This window comes from Mus pahari, chromosome 8 (assembly GCF_900095145.1).
Source record: "Mus pahari chromosome 8, PAHARI_EIJ_v1.1, whole genome shotgun sequence".
Classification (NCBI taxonomy): domain Eukaryota; kingdom Metazoa; phylum Chordata; class Mammalia; order Rodentia; family Muridae; genus Mus; species Mus pahari.
In genome coordinates, this window is record NC_034597.1 from 90,281,175 (window position 1) to 90,301,840 (window position 20,666).

The 20,666-nt window shown below is 41.3% G+C and overlaps 1 protein-coding gene across 15 annotated transcripts in view; it reads left to right on the plus strand.

Moving 5' to 3' along the window:
• Lmo7 (LIM domain 7) overlaps positions 1-20,666 on the plus strand; it is a 202,100-nt gene that overhangs the window by 72,006 nt on the left and 109,428 nt on the right. For all 15 annotated transcript variants that reach the window (XM_029541827.1, XM_021203121.2, XM_029541820.1 and 12 more), the window contains exon 3: positions 9,372-9,441. In XM_029541827.1, the coding sequence (XP_029397687.1) occupies positions 9,372-9,441 (70 nt within the window). The remainder of the gene's footprint in view (positions 1-9,371; positions 9,442-20,666) is intronic.

Here is a 20,666-nt window from a genome sequence, read left to right on the forward strand (position 1 = left end):
GCCACCACGCCCAGCTAGCTTCTTGAGTCTTATCCATGGTATCTATACATACACTCTCGTTTCTTTAGTGTTGGTTAGTATTCCTAAGGACTACTAGACTACATATATTAAAATTTGTAGAAAAAGTTGTCACTACATAAATATCTACAGCCGCCATTTGCTCTGGCTCTGGCATACTTATTTCTGTGTTCTGAACACACAGCATCTAGGTACTGCTATCAGTTAGCAGTCTCCCAGTGACTCATCTTGTGGTGGCAGTCTTGGAAGTCATCTGAGGAAAACATTCTTTCTTCCTCTGTGAAGTAAGAAGGTTTGTTTGAAGATAGTCTCACTGGGTGTGTCGCTGGTTAGTCAGTCCATAGTTCCCCTCTTTGGAATGGTCCCAAGTTTCCGCTCTGCCACCGTTGGCCATGCATACAACTTCTGAGTTTATGCCTTGGTGAGCACATGGTTCACATCACTGAGAAGTTTCTCACAGTGTTCCCAGGTTTTACCCCCGACCCCAGTGTCCTTTGTTGTTGCTTAGAAAACTGGAGTGAAATGTTTACCTGTTGCCGTGGGAGGCCTGGTGGTATTTATATTTCCTCTGGAATGCTCTTCCTGTCCAAATGGTCCAGTCTTGAAAGATTCATTCACTAGAATAAGAATAAGATAGTTATACAGATACTACTCTTAGCAGAGGGAGAATGACTTTTAATGCAGTGGACAACATAGAGAACTATGTCGCTTGTCACTAATGTTTATAGAAAACAAGTGTTTGCTAGAGTCGGGGACTTCTACAGAGGCCAGGGATTGGGGAATCCCTAAGACATCCATACAGTGGGCCTGAGGAGGACCACAGGTTTTGGTGGGATGGAAAAGGTGGTTTTTTTTCCTTGCTGTTTCTGGTCATGAATTTATAAAGGAGGAAATGACTCACAAGCGACTCCCCAGGTCAATACCACCTGCTGTGATGAGGAACTTTCTCTAGAGGCCAACATTCTTCAATTACTTTGTAGTTTTGGCTTCTCATTGTGTGACAAGTCCCCAAGAAAAAGCAACTGGAAAGAAACAATTGCCTCCTTTGGCTCAGTGCTTCATGGCTTCCCATCCAAGGTTGTCTGTGCTAAGCTAAGGTTTCCTAGCAGCAAGAGGGAGGGAGGGACTGCTTATTTCCTGGTCCTGTCCAGAGTGCCAAGCACAGAGTAAACGGAGCAGGGAACCAGATACATTGGTATAGGTTAGACCACACCTCCTACTTGTCATCACTTCCTGACAATGTCATCATGTTAAGAATCCATTGAGGAATTAGTTCAGTGGTCAAACCAACGCTCCCAGGATTATAATTATTGCATTGTATAGCCCATTAGCAGACCAGTAAGCCCAAAGTGTATATCGATAGGGAAATAATTTCCCTTTCAAATTATATCACTCTCACAAAATCAAACCAGACTTTTCCAATACTTGTCATTATTTTAGCACTTACATAGAATAATAAACAGGCAAGAATAGGAAAAATTCTATTAATAAAATATTGATATTGCCTGTCTTAATATTAGAACACATGACAAAACCAACTAAGTACAATACTTTAAAAGTATGGCTTGCTTTTAATAATATGCATAGTAAATAGATAAAATAAAAGTTCAGCAATATAATCTTATGTATAAGAATTTTTGTTAGAAGACCTGAGAGTAAGAGAAGATGAGGTCAACCAGTCAGTTTGTGGCATGTGGGTAAATGGTTCACTGTGAGTCACTTAAAATCCTTGCTCTATATAAGGATGAGCATGTAACAAAGTGATTTTTAAAAAAAGCAGCTAGCTATAACTCTGGGATATGCTAGACAGTTTGAAATTTTCAGTAAACAAATGAGCCAAGAATGTGACCAAAGTCTTGACAAATGAGAAAATGGTTTTTTGTAAATGATAACACCTCTACCTTCATTAGTGAGAATTGGAGTACCACGTGATCCTTTTGCTGCTGTTGTTGAAAGTAGTAAATAATGTAACACATTGTTAAAATGATGGCTCTATCTCAGAGGCACAGGTCAGTGGGAAATCATGACCTTAAGCTTGAGTGCACGAGACCCTGGATCTGAGCCCTAGTGCTAAGAGCAAGAGGATGTCTGTATTGTAGCATCAAGCTCTATAGCTGAAAGTGAACCCTCGGATAGAAACTTAGACAAGTCTCAGAGAAACAACTGTGCGGCACCTATCAAAGAACTATGTGCTATTTTATTAACACAATTAATTCATTTATCACATAGAGAATATTTTCCCAGTAACCCTTCTTTTTTGGAGTTTGACTACAGGTAGAGGAAGGACAACATTTTAAAACCTTCTCATCATAGAAAATACTAAGAACAAATACCTGAACCATAAAATTGGTAAAAATTGTTCTTATTGTTCTTTTCGAATCATCCTTCTCTCCCCATACCATAGATTTTTTTCATAGTTTCACCTTTTCCTGAATGTTATATAATATATTACATTTCTATAATTTAATGTTATTAATAATATAGTATTTTTACAATGCATTATATAACACAATAATATATTAAGTATATATAACATTATATATAATAGACACAAAATATATGCATATATTATAACACAATAATATATTGTATGTTATAATATATATATTATATAATTTTATATATTTTGTTATACAATAATAGTACAATATAAACCCTTTTTTTTTTTTTAAAAGATTTGTTTATTTTATGCATCGGATCCTGTTACATATAGTTATGAACCACCATGTGGTTGCTAGGAATTGAACTCAGGACTCCTGAAAGAGTAGTCAGTGCTCTTAACTCCCGAGTCATCTAGTAGTACAATATAGACCCCTTTCAGACTGGCTTCTTTCAGTTACTAGTATGACTCTAATTTGCTTCCATATCTTTACATTGCCTTATAGCTCATGTTGGTTTTGGAGCAAATGTTATCCCATTTTTATGAGTGGGTCAGTATATTTAGCCCAGTTTACCTAATATCATGATGGTTTAAAGTTGTCGTAACTATGAATGAGACTTTTCTCCAATGTCAGCCTGGTCTACAGAGGGAGTTTCAGGGCATCCAGGGATACAGAAGAGAAACCAAGACTCAAAACAACAGCAAAAGACTTCCATAAACATCCACGTGTTCTATAAGCATCCGTGTGGCCACACACTTTCAACCGATTGGGCAAACACTGAGGACTGTTCCTGCTGCTCATGTGTTTAGTTCCACAAGAATCTAGCACACTGTCTTCCAGAGTGTCCCACTGCTTCCTCTGCCATCAACAGCGAATGGCCTTCCTGTTGCTCCATGTCCTTGCCAACCTTTGGTGGTGCCAGGGTGCTGATTTTGGCCTTTCCTAGAGGTTAGTAGGTGTGTAGTAGTATTGCTGTTTTCCAGTTTCTGGTTCCCTGATGACATTATCTTGTGGATTTTTTTTTTTTTCATAGTTATTTTCTGTGCATCTTATCGATGGAACTGTTAAGGTCTTTGTTTCTATTTTCTATCAGTGGCTTGTTTTGTTTAAACTTGATGAGTTTTGAGAATTCTTTATTAATTTTAGTTAACAGTCCAACAGGTATGCCTCTTGAACATATTTTTCTCTCATTCTGTCTTTCACTCCCCTGTCAACATCTTTTGGAGAGCGAACACTTTGAATTTTAATGAAGCTTAACCTGTCAGTTGTCTCTTACACAGATTTTTTTTTTCTTCTTCTTTCTTTCTGTGTTATGAGTAAAAGGTATGTGATTCATGAGTTTTCTTTGTGGGGTCTGTGTCTAAATGTTATTTGTTCTGGTAGGGTGTAGGAATTCCTGGTGTTCAGTCCACTAGCCTGTAATCCATGAGACTGTTCAGAATTGGAAGAATCTGCGGTCAGGTCCCTAAGCTTTGCTCTTGTAACACTTTAATTTCAAGGTTTTTTATTTTTTATTTTTTATTTTTTAGTTTTTATTTTTTATCATTTCCTCCTTTTCCTTTTCCCCTTCCACCCACTCCCAGTTATTCCTTCTTGTTCTCCCTCAAATTCATGGCCTGTTTTCTTTAATTGTTGTTATATATATCCTTGGCTGTTCTTAAATAGATAAATATAACTCAGCAGAGGAACAGGAAGTCTGTTGTGAGATTGCATCTCCTAGAAATGTCAGGAAAGCCACACCCCTGAAGTCTCACCAGCATTCCTGCCTAAACTAGACAGCCGTAAACAAGGATGACATAATAGATATGCTAACATGGAGAAAGGGAGACCTCACAGGGTGTGGACCCTAGCAAGGGGCTCCAGGCAATTAAGGACTGCTGAGAGTACCCTCCCCCATATTGGTTATACCAAATGGTGAGCCCTGAAAACGTATACATTACATGCAAGTTACATGATTTAGCTGTTTCCTGGACTCTAACAGGTTTCAAGCCTACTGACGAGGCTCAGTACAAGTGCCATTGTGGAGAAATGATACCTACATTGGTTTTTGACTTGCTGTTCTTCTACATGGTTACCCACCATGTTATGTTAATGTTTTTATTGTTAATGTTTTTATTTTCATTAAAGTTAAGCATAGCTTTTTTAAAAAATCACTTATGCTTGAATACACTAATGCAGTCAAGTTTAATACCAAATGCTTTTATTTGTTATCTAAATTTTAGATGACAAATGCTAGTTATCTTACCCACGAGAATGTGGTAACTATCTACTTGATGTGCTTTTATTTCAAAATATGAACATAGAGGAAGCTATTGACTTATAATCTTGACACCTCCTGAAAATAACTAGGCCATGTGACTGTATTTGATGGTCTACTCTTCAGATCAACTTTAACAATTCAGGAGAGAACAATACAGTTTGATGAACCTGGAACAGAGAACACACAGAATTGGTATTGTTGGTTAAAAAAAAATTTATAGCATTGAAGCAAAGTGATTTTCTTTTTCTTTTCTTTTCTTTTCTTTTCTTTTCTTTTCTTTTCTTTTCTTTTCTTTTTTCCAAATTTACTTCTTTAAAGAAGACACAGATTTTGAAAATGTTACAGGAACCAAATACACACACACACACACACACACACACACATATATATATATACCAGATGGATTTTCAGGGTTTTGCTCTAATCACTCATAGGCAGGGCTTGTTCTGTGGCAGAGCCCTGCCTAGGGCTGTCTTTGGTAAGCTTTCAAGTGTCTAATGAGCAGAATTCCTGTCTGGAATAAAAGTAAGCAAATAAAACAATACTCTATCAGTGACAATCAGTCAAGCAAGCAACAAAAAGATATTAGTGTCTTCTGTTAGGTTTCTTTACTGTGCCCTTTTAAAACAAAATGTGGGATGGAGAAATAGTTTAATGAATAGAGTGCTCATCTTTTCTGCACGAGTGTCTGAGTTCAGTGCCCTGTACTGCTTAATCCAGGTGGGCTGACAAATCAGGGACTCAGAAGAGAGAAGTCACCCATGGGTGTGCAGAGCAAGTTTGAGGCCAGTCTGTGTGAGCTACATGGAACCTTGTCTCAAAATAATCATAAAAATTAAAAACAATAGACCTACTCATGAAAGTGATGTAAAAGATACACATCTGCATCTTTGCCGTTAGAACAACATTGGTACAAACTGTAACAACTAATGTGAGAAATGTGCTTGAGTGGATGGCTAATAAGATAACCCATAGGTCACCAAGTCCTTCCGTGTATCAATATGTTCGTTCTTCCATGAGTAACTTTCCATTTTTTTTTTTTAAATCTTTGAAGACAGGAAGTAAAAACGATATCCCAGAATTTTGTTTTGGATAAAGAACTTTCTGATCAAGGGGGAAAATGAAGTTTGATAGAACTATATTTTTTCTTTTTCAAAGATTAGCCAACAATAAAGTGTCAATTCAGGTTCTTAAAACCTTTCGTGTCTGAGCCATGTTCAGTTTTATAGATGGCTTTCCGTGTGTCACACCTAAGTAGGGAAGTCAGGATATATTCAAAGAGAGAAAGGTCTGTGAAAGGAACCAGTGTTCTAATGTAGTTCTAAGGACAGTACTTGGTGTGCGTGTGGGGGTGGGGGTAGGGTGGGGGCGGGGAGGGATAGACAATAGCAAGGGATGAAGGAGGAAATGTAGGCATCTTGCCACAGAACTTAGTCCATTTGGGCTACAGTAGCAACTACCAGAGCATGAGTAGTTTGCATATAGCAGGAAGTTATTTCTCAGTGCCGGGGCCTAGGAAGTCCAAGTTCAAGGCGGTTGCAGATTGGGTGTCCGGTAAGGGTCCACTTCCTTTATACGTTCACATCTTGTCAATGATACTTTGTCACCACAACTTCCCACGGTAGAAGGGCAAGGCCTATTGACTGAAGGCACTAGTTGCATTCAGGAGGTGCAGAGTCATGATCTTGCCACCTCCCATAGGGCCCTGCCCTCTACTTGAACCATGGGAGTTTTAGGAGAGTCACAAACACTCAGACCATAGCAGTGGAGAAGCTGAGAAAATTATTGTGGTAACTGTGAGAGTACCCCAAGTTATTTTGTGCTCTAGTTTTAATCCTCCCAAAAGAACAACCTTCTGGTGTGCTAAGCAAGCAGTAATTATGTTTGTTTCCCCATAGAAGGGAAGGCTTGAGAGGGATAAAGATATAATTCTACTCGGGGCTGGAGGGATGGAACAGAGGGTTGCAGGCCAAGAACACAGGCCATGGCAGCATCTGGGAGTTTATCCTGTAATCTGATTCTTGCTTCAGAGCCAGTGACCTGAAGTCAGTGTCCCTTTAGAAAGTCCACATGTGAAATTCAAGACCACATACTATGCAAAGCATTTCTGTTTGTAAAAGAGAGTGTTTCCATACATGGTACTTGAATTTCCTTTAACTTGAGACCCTGCCTGTATTCCATTAAGTGTGCTTAAATTCATGGAATTATTTTTAGATCTCACAAAACATTTTTTTTTTAATCCTTGCAAGAGAATATCCTCAGAATTCTTGGTTGAGAATTATAATTCATAACTTACCAAGTGATTTGCATGCTCGGTATTTGTCACAACTGTATGCTCATTTCCTCCTTAGCCTAGTGTTTATAACTGTGAGCCTTGTGATGGAGCAAATAAAAGAACATTTTCCTCCAGTGACTCAGAGTTTTCGAGAGTGAGTGTGTACTCTCCAGAGTGCTGGATTTTTCCTTGTGGGTAGTTCCGTGTTTGCACACGTACAAGAAGGCTGAGGACTGGAAAGGGGAGGCTAATCCATTGCGTATATGTCCTCTCTAAGTCATCTCTCAGGCCAGATCTGCCGATGGGGGAGGAGTTGGTTAATTTACCACAAGGTATCTGTCTTTGCCGTTTATTTACCCTGTCCCTTTGTTCGTTGACAGTAATCTGATTATTCATTCCAGAAACTGAATTGAAATTACTGATACTATATGTCAAAAGTTATAAGTCGTGTCAGTGTGTAAACAGAGACCAGGTCACCAGTGACTCAGTGGGTGAGGCAGGAGTTTATGACCCTTCCCTCTGAAAGGACAACGCTGCTCAGCCTTTCCTGAGACGCTATGTGACTCCTGTTCATATTGGCTTCAAAGTTATGTCATTGAAAGATTACAGTCTAAGGAAAACACTACACTAAAAAAAATTACCACTGTCAAGGGAGTGGTGAATAACTAACCGTAAGAGATTGTTTGAACGACTATGTCAGAATTGTGTTGTTGTCAAGCAATGCATCATGTATTAGCTTTTCTAGGCACTGCCGACAGTCATAGAAATGCAGAAATACCAGGGTTACGGAAGCAGTCAGTCAAGAGGGGGAAACTTGAGGGATTAATATACAGTTGCCATTTGTTATTAATCTGCTTAATTATTTTCTAGCTCCTCAGTAGTTGAATGAAGGGAAGTGGTGTGGTCAGAGAAGAAAAGGAGCTTCTTAAAAGGCTTTCAGTGCACACTTCAGAAGTGAGGACTCACAGAGTCCCAGCTGAGGGGCTGACTTAAAGCTGAGGGTCTGGGCCTGCGGCATAGCTCCAGAGTAAAGTTCTCAACTAGAGCACTTGAGGCCTTGAGTTCCATTCCCAGACACCCAGTCCCAAAGCCAAGGGGGTAGTTGTAGCTGTAACTAAGTTGTCTACAGATCTTTGTGTGAACAGGCTATGAAAACAGAAAAGCAACTTTTGTTTGCCAGGCTCAATCTTCATGAGCCAGTGTTCCGTAATTCTGAATCCTGTTGAACAACATTCTGAAGGCTATTAAGTTGAGACTTTTTGTCTTTTTTTTTTTTTTTTTTTTTAATTCTTATTCTTATTCTTAGCATACTCGAATGTATATAGAAATCTCTGGAATGTAGGAGGAGTGACATTCCATAAGACACCCCCACCCCTACCCTTCCACAAGAAGTGTCCATTGCAAAGGCGATACCAGGGAAGTAGATGATTTTATTTCCATTTCCTTCTCTGCTTTGCTATTAGACCTCATCATGGAGTAAAGAATTGCTTGTTTGGGGGATGAATTGTTAAATAGAATTTTTTTTTCACTTTCAAAATACTGCTCTGTGACAGCAATTAATGATTAATTACCCAAGCTTGCATTAATGGGAAAACATTGTAGTATTAAATTATTGTGCTGTCTGGCATTGTATTAGTGAATAAAAAGAATGAATGCATACTAGTCCAGATTTAGAAGCAGAATCATATCATCAGCGTGCTTGTCAAAGAGGAGTTTCTTTTCTATTGCTTTGTTGTGTAGAGACGTTTCTAATGCTCTGGTGGACAGAGACATAGATATTTTTGCAGTGTTTGTCATATTAACTGAAATGTGCTCAGGATTAGATTCCAGGGTAATGTGAAGGAGTTCTGGTACATTTAACTTCCACCCAGTCATTCTACTCTGGTAACAAAGCAATCCGTCACGGGCACGAATGAGTTACCAGTAAGAAATAGTCAATTATTTGGTTGAGTTCCTCAGCGCGCCCTTTGCATGTGAAACGGTGTGGGTTGGAGGCCATCTTTCAAAACAAGGACCCAGATGAGAAAACAAAAAAAATCCCGTTGAGAATTATGAATAGGGAAAAAAGTATTCCTAGGGCCAAGTGAAGGGAATTGGGATGAGGGTTTTTTTTTTTAATACTGCGTGTTGAAATGGAACCAAATTGTGCCTCTGTTTAATACATGTGAAACTACTTCTGAAGAAGTGGGCTTTGGATTTAGAAGAAGTGTGATCCAAAGAACCCTCCCACCCTTTTGTCCAGAGAAGTTCTTTGTTTTGACTTATTTTTTTGTTTGTTTTTTTTTCAGTTGTTTGTTTTCTCATGGGCCTCTGGCTCAGAACGACACATTTGGGATCAGAGCTGTGTTCTTCAGAATTTTTGAGACTATTTCAGAGAACACTCTTACCACAGTGACATCTTTGTAATTGCCTGTGTTATTTGTTTATTTGCTTTCAGCTTGATTAATAAGCTCAAACCTGGCGTCGTTAAGAAGATCAATAGATTGTCTACCCCAATAGCAGGTTTGGTAAGTAATGCATTACCTTCCAAACTAGTTCTCTTCCTTTTCATTTTATTTTTTTTTAATCAGCAAATGACAGCTGGACATATTTTTGGGTGCAGTGTTGTATCACTCTCGCATTGTCATACAGTATAAAGTGTGATATAGTTCGAAACACCTGGCAGAGAGGCCTTTGGGGTGCTATCAGTTTAAAACTGTCTTTGAAATAATATAAGAAAGTGTCTAAAGTAGGCTTCTTCATCTACAGTTACTGTTAATTTTAAAGGAGTGACAATCCTCTTTGTTGTTGTTGTTTCTAGATTCCTTTCTTTTCTTTTCTTTTCTTTTCTTGATATTTTCTTTATTTACATTTCAAGTGTTTTCCCCTTTCCAGGTTTCCCCTTCGGAAACCCTCTATCCCATCCCCTCCTTGCCCCCCACCCCCCATGAGGTGCCCCCCTACCTGCCTACCCGCTACAGACTTCCTGCCCTGGCATTCCCCTACCCTGGGGCATCGAACATCCTCAGCCCCAAGGGTGTCTCCTCCCCCTGATGTCCAACAAGGCCATCCTATGCCACGTATGCGGCTGGAGCCATGGGTCCCTCCATCTTTGGTTGGTGGTCCAGTCCCCGGGAGCTCCGGGGAGTCTGCCCGGACAACCATCTTTTTAGATGCCCTTCAACACTTCCTTCTGTCCAGAAGCTGTTGTTTTAACTTGTCTGACTTTGTTGGTTTCGATGCTTCAGAGTCTGGGTAGCCTTTCCCTCCTTCTCTCTTGCCCCAGGTTGCTCGGGAGCTGCTTCCGTTCTTCCGGCAACTCTACCCTGCATGCCACGTTTTCTGCCGACCACAGCAGCTCCCCACAGTATCAGGCGCTCCCGGGCCGTTGTGTTTCTGTGGCTCATGCGGTTCATAAGCGTGTCTGCGGGATAATCAAGGCCCGCCAGCCGTCTGATGGTGTGTCGTGTTTCCTGTTGATGTACAGTGTCTCTACTTCTGGGTCAGGGTCACATCGTGGAAAGAAGCATGGGCTTCTCAGGGGCCTCCTACCTTTTTCTGTTCCGATTATGTTCTGTGGTGCTAGGGATAGAACCAAGGGCCTTTCACTTTCTAGGCAAGCATTCTAAGCCTCAGCCTAACTTTAAATTGAAGATTTTTTTTTTAAGTATTAAGAAATACTATACACTTTTACCATGTAGTTATTTAGACGTTTAAGACACTGTGGACACTAATGATAACATGAGCCAATAAATACCTTTGGAAAAACTTATAATAAAATAAAATTGATGAAGAATTTTCAAGGTGATTTAAGGAGCCTCATCAATCAATACTGGTAGGCTAGAGAAATGGTCCAGCAGTTAAGGGCACAGGGCTCCTTAAGGGTTAAAGGTCCTCCATTCAGTTCCCAGTGCCCATGACAGGTGGTTCACAATCACCTGTTAACGCCAGCTCCAAGGGATCTGACACCCTCATCTAGACTCTGAGGGTGTTTGTATTCATATACACCTATCCCCTACCACGTAATTAAGCTAAAAGCAATAAAAAGAAATCTGCTGACAGAAATCATAAAACAGTAAAAAACATCTCAAGTACTGCATATAATAACTGGAATGGAAAACCAAACTAATTATCTATGGGTTATTCAATGCTCTTATAATAATCTTTTATTTATTTATTTATTTATTTATTTTTTGCCTTTCATGAATTTACATCTGTGGCTAATGGCCTGGGTAACCACAGATAGCTATGCCACAGTTCCTTGGTTTATTGGAGATATCAAAAGTTCATTAAAACCTTAACAGGGCAAACTTTGGCCAAGTATTTCTTATTGGAAAATATTCTGTCTGAGAGCAAGGGAGTGAAGTGTTGAGATTTCTTTGAAAATTAGAAATGCATACAAAGTTCTCAGGGCCACTGGTTCCAGTATTGATGCTTTCTCTCTCTAACCAAGTTGCCTCTAGCCTAGATCTATCATGAATATGGAGCTGACCTGTAATTTGTACTGTCTTAAATTTGGTTAGGTAAAAATCCCATCTCACACACACATGCATACACACACACACACACACACACACACACTCACACTCTCTCTCACACATATAAAATTTTATATTCTTCCAATTATTCAAAGAATAACATTAAAGGAATGTGTCCCTGAAGTCTTTCCAGAAGGAAACGATCAGTTTAGTAAAATAAATACGCTTTATATGAAAACGACTTATAAAGCAACCTCTACAATAATAGATGTATGAATTGTATTGAGTTACGCTATCATTTCCAGTGACCTGAGTTATTCTTAGATAGTTTAATTTTTTGATTTTGAACTTTCATTTCTTGGATCAATTACAGGCATTTTAAATGAAATTAGCCTTTGATCTCAAACACACCCCAAGAATCTGGAATGCTTGAATTGTGGTGTTTGTTGTTGTTGGCTACTGTTGGGTTTATTCAGTTTTAAGATTGTATGATTAGATGCAAGCACAAATGCATTTTATTTTTAAGCCCCAAACCCTCTCCAAGTATTTCTATTTCAAGCATCAAAAATTCTCTCCAGTTTGGATTTTATCTTTAGAGGCCAAGACGGAATGTATTTCCTCTGTATTAAATAGAATGCTTTCCTAAGCACAATGCAGTGAGCACTTTCACTGGGCTATGGGTGTGCAAGAGTGACGTCAGCAACAGAACGGGCTAAGCCCAATTGCTTTGAAGCAAAAATGGTGCCTCATCTGCTGCTGAGATTTGTCACTGTGGTTGTCACAGAACATGTGCGGTAGAACCCCAGCGTCTATCTGGAGAGGGGCTGGCAAGAGGGGTGAAAGGCATAACCAAGAGTTTGATAAGCGAATCTTCAAGGCATGGATGTCCTTTCTTTGAGCAGATGATCGGGGGCCTGTTGGGCTGAGTATTTTTCTAGGATGGAGTGTTGTAAGAGAGTTGTATGGACTCTGACTTCCATGTCAGGGAGGGAGAGTCACACAGATCAATTAGCAGATGAGCAAGAAGGTACCTCAAGGTGAGTGTGTGACAGAGCACTACACTAGATTAACACCCAGCAGAGTGACACTGAGATGTTCCTTAAGGAGCTCCTTAGGGAAGAGGCCAGGGTGTTTGGGATTTGAACAAGAATATTGAGTAACCCAGGCCAGATTGTCCATAGTACTGAGATTGATCTTCACCGGACCCAACACAGTGACTGATGCATATAGGACATAAAAGAGTTTGTTAAAGAAGTAACGAACCATGTTTTCATTGTAGAATTTAACAGGTTCTAGAATTTAGTCTTTGGTGGAGTAGGCCTACAGGTTGAAGGGGCATTGTTCCTGTCCTGAAGACATGCGGAAGTTCTAAGCTCCAGTACTCCAGAATGTGTCTGTATTTTAGGTATGAGTTTTACAGATGTGATTGGTCAAGATGAGATCATCTCAGGGTAGAGTGGGCCCCTTAATCTGAGAAGTGTCGCTAAAGAATGATGATTGTGAGAAGATAAACATAGAGGTAGCATACCATATGAAAATGAGATTGAGGTGGAGCACCACAACCCAAAGAAGACCAGAGATGGCTAATGAGCTTCCAACATCCTTAAGGGCCTTGGAAGATTGGCAGAGACTTCACAGGAAGCGAGAGTTTCCTAACTGACCCATGCTGGACTCCTGCCTCAGAACATCAAGACAACAAATAAGTTCATTTCTATTGCTTTAAGCCACGAGGTGTTCATATTTGTTGTGATAGCCCTAGGAAACTTAAGTACATAGGTAAATGTTTTTAGTTGATAATTGTGTACTTTGAAATAAATGTAGGTTTATAGAACGTATGAAGAGGGCCTCTCTAGTACCCAATGTCCCTCAGTGAGACATCTCAGATATAAGGTCCAAACCAGGAAGCTGATGTTGACCCAGTCAAAGAGCCTTCCTAGTCAGATGATTTTGCCTCTGTGTGTGTGTGTGTGTGTGTGTGTGTGTGAGTGAGAGAGAGAGAGAGATGGAGAGACAGAGTGACAGAGAGAAACACAGAGACAGAGAAAAAGAGAGACACACCCAGAGATAAAGAGACAGGCACACGCATACAGAGAGAGACACAGAGAGACAGAGACAGAGAGACACGCAGAGAGGTCACTGTCAGGTGTCTGCCTTCAAAGCTCTTCATTTGGATTTTGCCAGCTTCCAGCACAATGCTTTCTTGAGTAGTGAAGCCTAGAGATATTTTCTAGCCAAGTCAGGTGAAGATAGTTTATTTTGAAGATCTATCAGATGCCTCTTGTGGTAAGCCAGTGTTCAACCATAAAGGTGCCAGCTCAGCTTACTTCATTCCTGTGCTGTTTCCAGCAGGAATCTTTGTTTGGCATCTCCTATCTGAGGTTCAGAAACTTCTGAATGGACCAGGCCTTTCTCCCTCTGGCGATCAGCAATCCTGAGAATGAGTTCCTTGGAGAAAGCAGTTGTTTGGGTAGATTCGAGTGCCCTGGGGCCTTGCTTTCATTCAGCAGAGGTTTGTAGGTAGAAGTGTGTTCTGTGAAGGGGGTTTGTGTAGGGGGAGATGCACCAAGTATGTCAACCACTGACTTCTGGGTGAAAATGTAAGCTGAGAAGTTGCAGCGTTTCCTGTCCTTTCTTCCACGACTCCGTCTTAAGTCTTTTTTAGCTATACATTTTTTTTTTAGCTTGTGGGAAGCTATGCATTACATCTGTTTAGTTTTTAAACCCAAAGCAATGGCCTTTCCCTTGTAGACCAGCCTGTGAGCAGATCATGGAGTGTGTTCTGAGCTATGAAGAGTGGCAAGAGAAGCAACTGAAGCGTTCGTGCAGTTGTTTTCTTTAGAGGATCAGGGAACATGTTCTCTTATGTGTTGTAGTGATAAGGCTGGTCTCGCCTGACCAAGTTTTAAATGTGTTCATCTTTAATTAATGTGTGTGTGTATGTGTGTGTGTGTGTGTGTGTGTGTGTGAGAGAGAGAGAGAGAGAGAGAGAGAGAGAGAGAGAGAGACTCATACATGGTTTGAGTGTGGACTTCAAAACACAACTTGTACTAGTTGTTTTCTCTGGGATCAAACTCAGGCTTGAGGGCAATGACCCGTAGTCGATCAAGTCTTATTTCATAAACAGTCACATTCTTCCTATTTCTCTTCTGCTTTCTATTAATTACAAAACTGTTTAACATAGGAAAAACCAACCAACCAACCAACCAAAAACCGAATGAACTAACCCAGGAGTTAGTCCATATCTTCAAAAAAAAAAAAAAAAAAACTATGTGGGGCTTAGTGTGGGTATGTTCAGCGTACCGAAATTCAACACCTACGATGTGGGAATAAAAAAAGTGTTCAATAACAAAGTAAAACCCCAAGGAACAGGCAAGACATCTTGCTGGTGAAAAGAGCTGCTGGAGCAGAATAATGTTTACCATCGGATCCGTTAGCATACGGGGAAACACAATATGTGGAGAAACAGCCAGGAAGTTGTTAACCCTGAGTCCTTCAGTCATGCAGGACACCTGACAATGCGTTTGTATACAAATCCAGTTGTAAGCTGTAAGTAAATCAAGGTTGCTCCCCCTCAGCACCACAGACCTCAGGAGCAGATAAATGCTTTATGGAGAGCGCTACCTTAGGCAGTGAACATTCTTTAGCGGCATTGCAGCCTCTGAGAGTGACTAGAGGATAAAGCACTTTTCTATCATTTGTGATCACTGAACAAGTCTTCTGGCATTGCCACTCACCCCCCGGGGAAAAAAATAACCATCCCCAGTAGAGAACTACTTTGCTGAAGAAGCAAGGCAGTGAGCATCAGACTTTTCCTACAGGGATCATGTGACCGACTCTGCCGGAGGACTTCATCTCCCCTCCTCTCATCCCCCCTTTTCCATATTAATTGTGATTTCCCTTTTTTTTTTTTTTTTTTTTTTTTTTTCTGAGACAGGGTTTCTCTGTATAGCTCTGGCTGTCCTGGAACTCACTCTGTAGACCAGGCTGGCCTCGAACTCAGAAATCAGAAATCCGCCTGTCTCTGCCTCCCGAGTGCTGGGATTAAAGGCGTGCACCACCACGCCCTTTGGAAAGTAGTGGTGCTTCAGAATATGCAGCCCGACTTATTTGCTTGAATATGTGGGCTCCATGGAAAAGTTCTTGGTGTGTCTAAATCCAACAGGTACGCCAAGGAAGGTTTCTCCAACAACTTTTTCTCTTTATCAAGGGCTCATCCTGTTTTTGTTTTTCATTAGTCCTCTGCCTCTTATCCCTCCCCCCTCTCCTGGATCCAATCAGCACACTCTGAACACGTGCATGCAGGCAGGGCTCACGGTGATAGGCCAGTGACTCATCAGGTAGGCAGCACAGGATCTTACAAGTGCGCAGGCTCAGGTAAACAGGGATCACCGGACTTGGCCACACCCGCTTCCCACATCCTAATACTCAGGAAGTTGAGGCAGGAGGATCTTGAGTTCAGCCAGAGCCTGCTTAGGCTCCATAGAGGGTGCGAGGGTAACATGAACTATCTAGCCCAATGGTGTTAACTCTTAAGGGTAGAATTGGGCAAAAGGGGGGGGGGGCACTGAAGTTGAGAAGACTGACTCCTCATTGGAGGAAACCAGCAGAGATCCCAGCTAGTGGATACTGTTGGGTGTGTTCGTTTCTCTTGCCTGTCATGGCTGGTCCAGGGACAAAGCAGGCCAGGGTCCTTTCTGACTGTTGTTGTCTAGGTGGGTTGATGTGTGCTTGTGTGACTGTCACCCTTATCCATCACTCTCGTGTGCACTGGGTGTTATCATCGGGGATGATGTGACTCAGTGGAGCCTCATTGTGCCTGCTTCTGCTTGTTCTTTCCCAGAAGTCATGCAGACTTGACCTGGGAGCCTTCTATCAAGGTGACGTGGCTACCTTGCTGCTCTTAGGTGTGGACTGACTCTCTGTGCCACCACTCACCTTTTTTTCCTTCTCAGGAAAGAGTGAAAATCTGTAGGCAATGATGCTTTTGTTTTTGTTTTTTTGGTTTTTTTTTTTCCTCCTAGAATGCGATAATTTGAGAAATACAGATATAATGAACTAAAGCAAACGAATGCCCCTGACCATGGCCCTCTTTGGCAAACAACTACCTTCTTAAGGAACTCCTCTGGCTAACCACTGACCTGTCGGGGGCTCAGAGGCATTCTCTCCTCACTTACAATGAACAGATACATTCATGGCCATACTCCAGTGTTTAAAGACAGAAAACAGTGGAACTGGATGTATAACAATGTTTCCCTAGCATATCTAAAGCTCTGGGTTCTGTGTGTTCCTCAGCAAAGCTCACAAACAATCAAACACACAAAACAAAACTAACCTACCTCCTAACCAACCTACCGACCAACCAACCCAGAAAACACATCAGGCCTAAGAAGTCTACCTGTCTAAGTAGTAGCAAGATAAAACAGCTACTTAGGTTGCAGGGACCCGTCCTCTCCTTGGGTATCTTTTGTTTTCTTCTGGTTTTGGAGATGACACTGAGTTCTCAGTACTACCTCAGAACATGCGGAAAGGGAGTTCTCTTCGACTGGTGCATCCTTGCCTGTTTGATTGCAAGTCAATATGACTAGTGATTCTGACAGCCGTGTTCCCCGTCTTCAGAGGGATAGAGATAAACATTTATAAGCTGGGGAAGGCATGGAGGGGGAGACATCGAGCCACCACCATGACGGGCTGTCTGCTCATGCTCAGTTCTGCTTCATTCTCAGGTTGTTATTTCACCACAATTGATAATTAGTGAAGGTTCTGTGCGTCCTTGAGGTTTCATGCTCTTTCAATTTTATTTCTCGCAAATCACCACCATAGATCAGTTTTATGTCTATTGTATCAGAACTTGATGCTCCATTGAGTTAAAAGATGAATCTCTTTGTTTCTAGCTCCGTTTCCAAATAGAGACAATGAATATTAGAAGATATTAATAAGCTTGATTAAAATTGTTAAATTTGCATCATCATCATCATCATCTTCTTCTTCATCATCATCATCATCATCATCATCATCATCATCATCATCATCATTATCATCATCTATTATGCTGGTTTTTTTTGAAACAGAAGTGCAGCCTTTGCTGTCCTGGAACTTATTCTGTAGACCAGGCTGGCTCTGAACTCAGAGATCCACCTTTCTCTGCCTCCTGAGTGCTGGGATTGAAGACTTGCACACCCCTGCCTGGCAAGTTGCTTCATTTTTAAACTACAATGAAGCAATATTTTTCCTAAGGGACCACAAACCACATTTACTGACTTTAAGTCATATAACTGACTTAAATGCTAAAATGGCTCTATAGTCAGTCACATTCAAAACAGATACTTATTTGTTTTCTCTTGAGATAGTGTCGTAATGTAGCCCAGGCTGGTCTCAAATGCCCACCAGCCTCTCATATACTGAGATTCATTGTTTCTCTGTAAACCTAGCACCACTAAGTAAAGCTCTGGGTACTCCATCTTTTATATAAGAAATTATAGCATAAAGACTAAGCATCTACCGAAAATAAGATGACATTATGAAAAACGTTTTCCATGTTTTTATGTAAATTGATTTATTTTGGTAATGATGTTTCCCTGGGATTGCTGAGGATAGCCATCTATGTTTTAAAACATCGGATCTATTGACCAGGGCCTGTGTGATGGCCATCTTGTTGGTAAGAAACGTTAGCTATAAATGCTGGAGTGCCTGAGCACTTCTAGAGAGGTGGCAGATGAAGACACCCATGGTGGGAGACCTGTTCACAGAGCACTCTCAGGAGACTTCAAGCCTTCTTTCCTCCTTTCAATAAAAGACAAGCGTCATCAGGGATGAAAATTTAAAACTTACCATCAACCTTGAGTTGTTTATTTTGTGTGTGTGTGTGTGTGTGTGTGTGTGTGTGTACAGTCAAAAGACAACTGTGGAATTCGTGTTGGTGTCTGCTTCCACCTCTCTGTGGGCTCTGGGCATTGACCTCAGGTTGCCAAGCTCTCAGGGCCAGCACCTTTACCCTCTGAGTCATTGCACGGATTCCCTGAGTTGTTGCTGATACCCAGTGATGATGTAGTGCAGCAAAGCAGGAAACTCCTGTTTGATTTCCAACCACAATTTCTTACTCACCTGCTGGCACAAGTTCAGGAGCGTTTCCCCAGAGCTCCCAAACCTGCTTGTTTTTTAAGTCTGAGATTCACATTTATATGTCAAGTTTCAGCCTTGGGGGCAGCTTCTTTTTTTCTTTCATAACTTTAATGAATTAGAATTGCTAAACCAATACTCTGATCTTGTGGAGTTGAAAAATAATTAATTCCAAAAAAAACCCCCAATTGATTCAGTATCCGAGTAGGATTATCTCATAGTTTCATCCAAATAAACTTGGAACAGCCCCTTTTAAGGTAATTTGCGCTATGTAGAAATTGCCTATTGGGGAGCAAATGAGGTTGCTAAGAAATAGAATAGAAGGTTTGAAACCCATGTGAGGCACTGGTCCCTTGATAAGTCTCAGGAAGGCCCTCCCTTCCTGGAAACATTTACTGAATGCCTACTGTGAGGTCAGGCTGCTTTCTCACACTTGGGACAAGGCTACCAAGAAGGCTGAGAAAGTTACTCTCCGGGAGCCCGCATTCCCTGCAGTGAGGTGAGAGCCACATCAGGGTACTGCAGATGAATAATGTTTTGATACATGCTAATAACTCCAGGGAAGGAAATACAAGACTGCCTTAGTTGCCAGCAGTTATAGGGGGAAAGGCATGGCAGTGGATAATGATGCAGAAGAGGGGCTTGCATGAAGTGGCTCGAGGACTGATCTTAGGCAGGTGGGAGTTTTCCAGAGCTAAGGAAGAGAGGAGGGTATGTTTATAAAAGACTTAGGTCAGATTGGCGTGAGGAGAGGCGGGTAAGCCAGACTGCAGGAAGCCTCATTGGCATAGCTGGGAGTCTAAGGGGATATTCTGAGAACAATGTAATTTGTTGTTCTAAGGTTAGTGGTTCCTGTGGTTGTGGGTGCACAGTATCTGTGAGCATACACGAGGAGCAGTGCACTTTGTGTTTTCAATGGGTGGGTGATATGGCGTGTGTTATCGGAATAAAGCTGCTAGCGTGTTAGTGTCGCTACTCGAACAGACTACAAGGAACTTAGAAAGAGGGAAAGCCGGCTGAATATTTCAGTTACTGCGATGGCTCGTTTTCTGTATTAGCTTGACTGTGATATGGGATGCCTAGATATTTGGTCAAATGTGATTTCCTGCCACTGCTTATGAATGTGTGTTTAGATGACATTAGCATTTGAATCAGTAGATTAAGGAAAGCAAACAGGGGGTGGGCCTTATCCATCAGTGGTTGGTTATCCATCAGTGGTTATCCATCGTGGTTGGTTATCCATCAGTGGTTGGTTATCCATCAGTGGTTGGTTATCCAACAGTGGTTTGTTATCCATCAGTGGTTGGTTATCCAGCAGTGGTTATCCATCAGTGGAAGGCTGCCCCTTGGAAGGCTGGCCTGGGAGCTTTTTTGCTTGCCTGAGCAGCCACCCAGGCTTTTCCTCCTTTGAACTGAAGGATCAGTCAACTTTCCTGTCCTCCAGGTCGTCATACTTTGGAATAGCACCATGCCATGGACTCTCCTGGGTCTCCAGGTTGGGACATTTCAGCCTCCACTTTAACATTTATTTTTTATTACTACATTTATCTATCTATCTATCTATCTATCTATCTATCTATCTATCTATTATTTATTGTGTGCGTTTAATTTTATTTATTTGTGTATGTGTGTGTGTGTGTGTGCACATGCGTGCGCACGTGTTCACACTTGTGAAGGTTAGATGTCAAGTTTCAGGAGATGCTTCTTTCCTTCCAGGTGAGATCATGGGATTGAACTCAGGCTGTCAGGGTTAGCAGCAAGCACCTTTGCCCGCCTGAGCCATTTGACTGACCCAAGAAGTCCTTTTCTCTATCCACTCTGTTGATTCTCTTTCTCTGGAGAGTCTGGCTGGGCCATTTTATTTATGACTATTTTATGTATTTATACCACTAATCTTTCCCTTTGGTGCTTCTGCTTTAACTCTGGCAAGATGCATGTTCCTAGGGCCTTGGGATAGTTGAAATGGACGAAAACAGGCTCCGTGATTGTCTCTCTGGATGGAGCTTAAATAGCTGGTAAAGAAGTCAGAATATGCCGGGCCTGGTGGCGCAGGCCTTTAATCCCAGCACTCGGGAGGCAGAGGCAGGCGGATTTCTGAGTTCGAGGCTAGCCTGGTCTACCAGTCTACCAAGTGAGTTCCAGGACAGCCAGAGCTATAC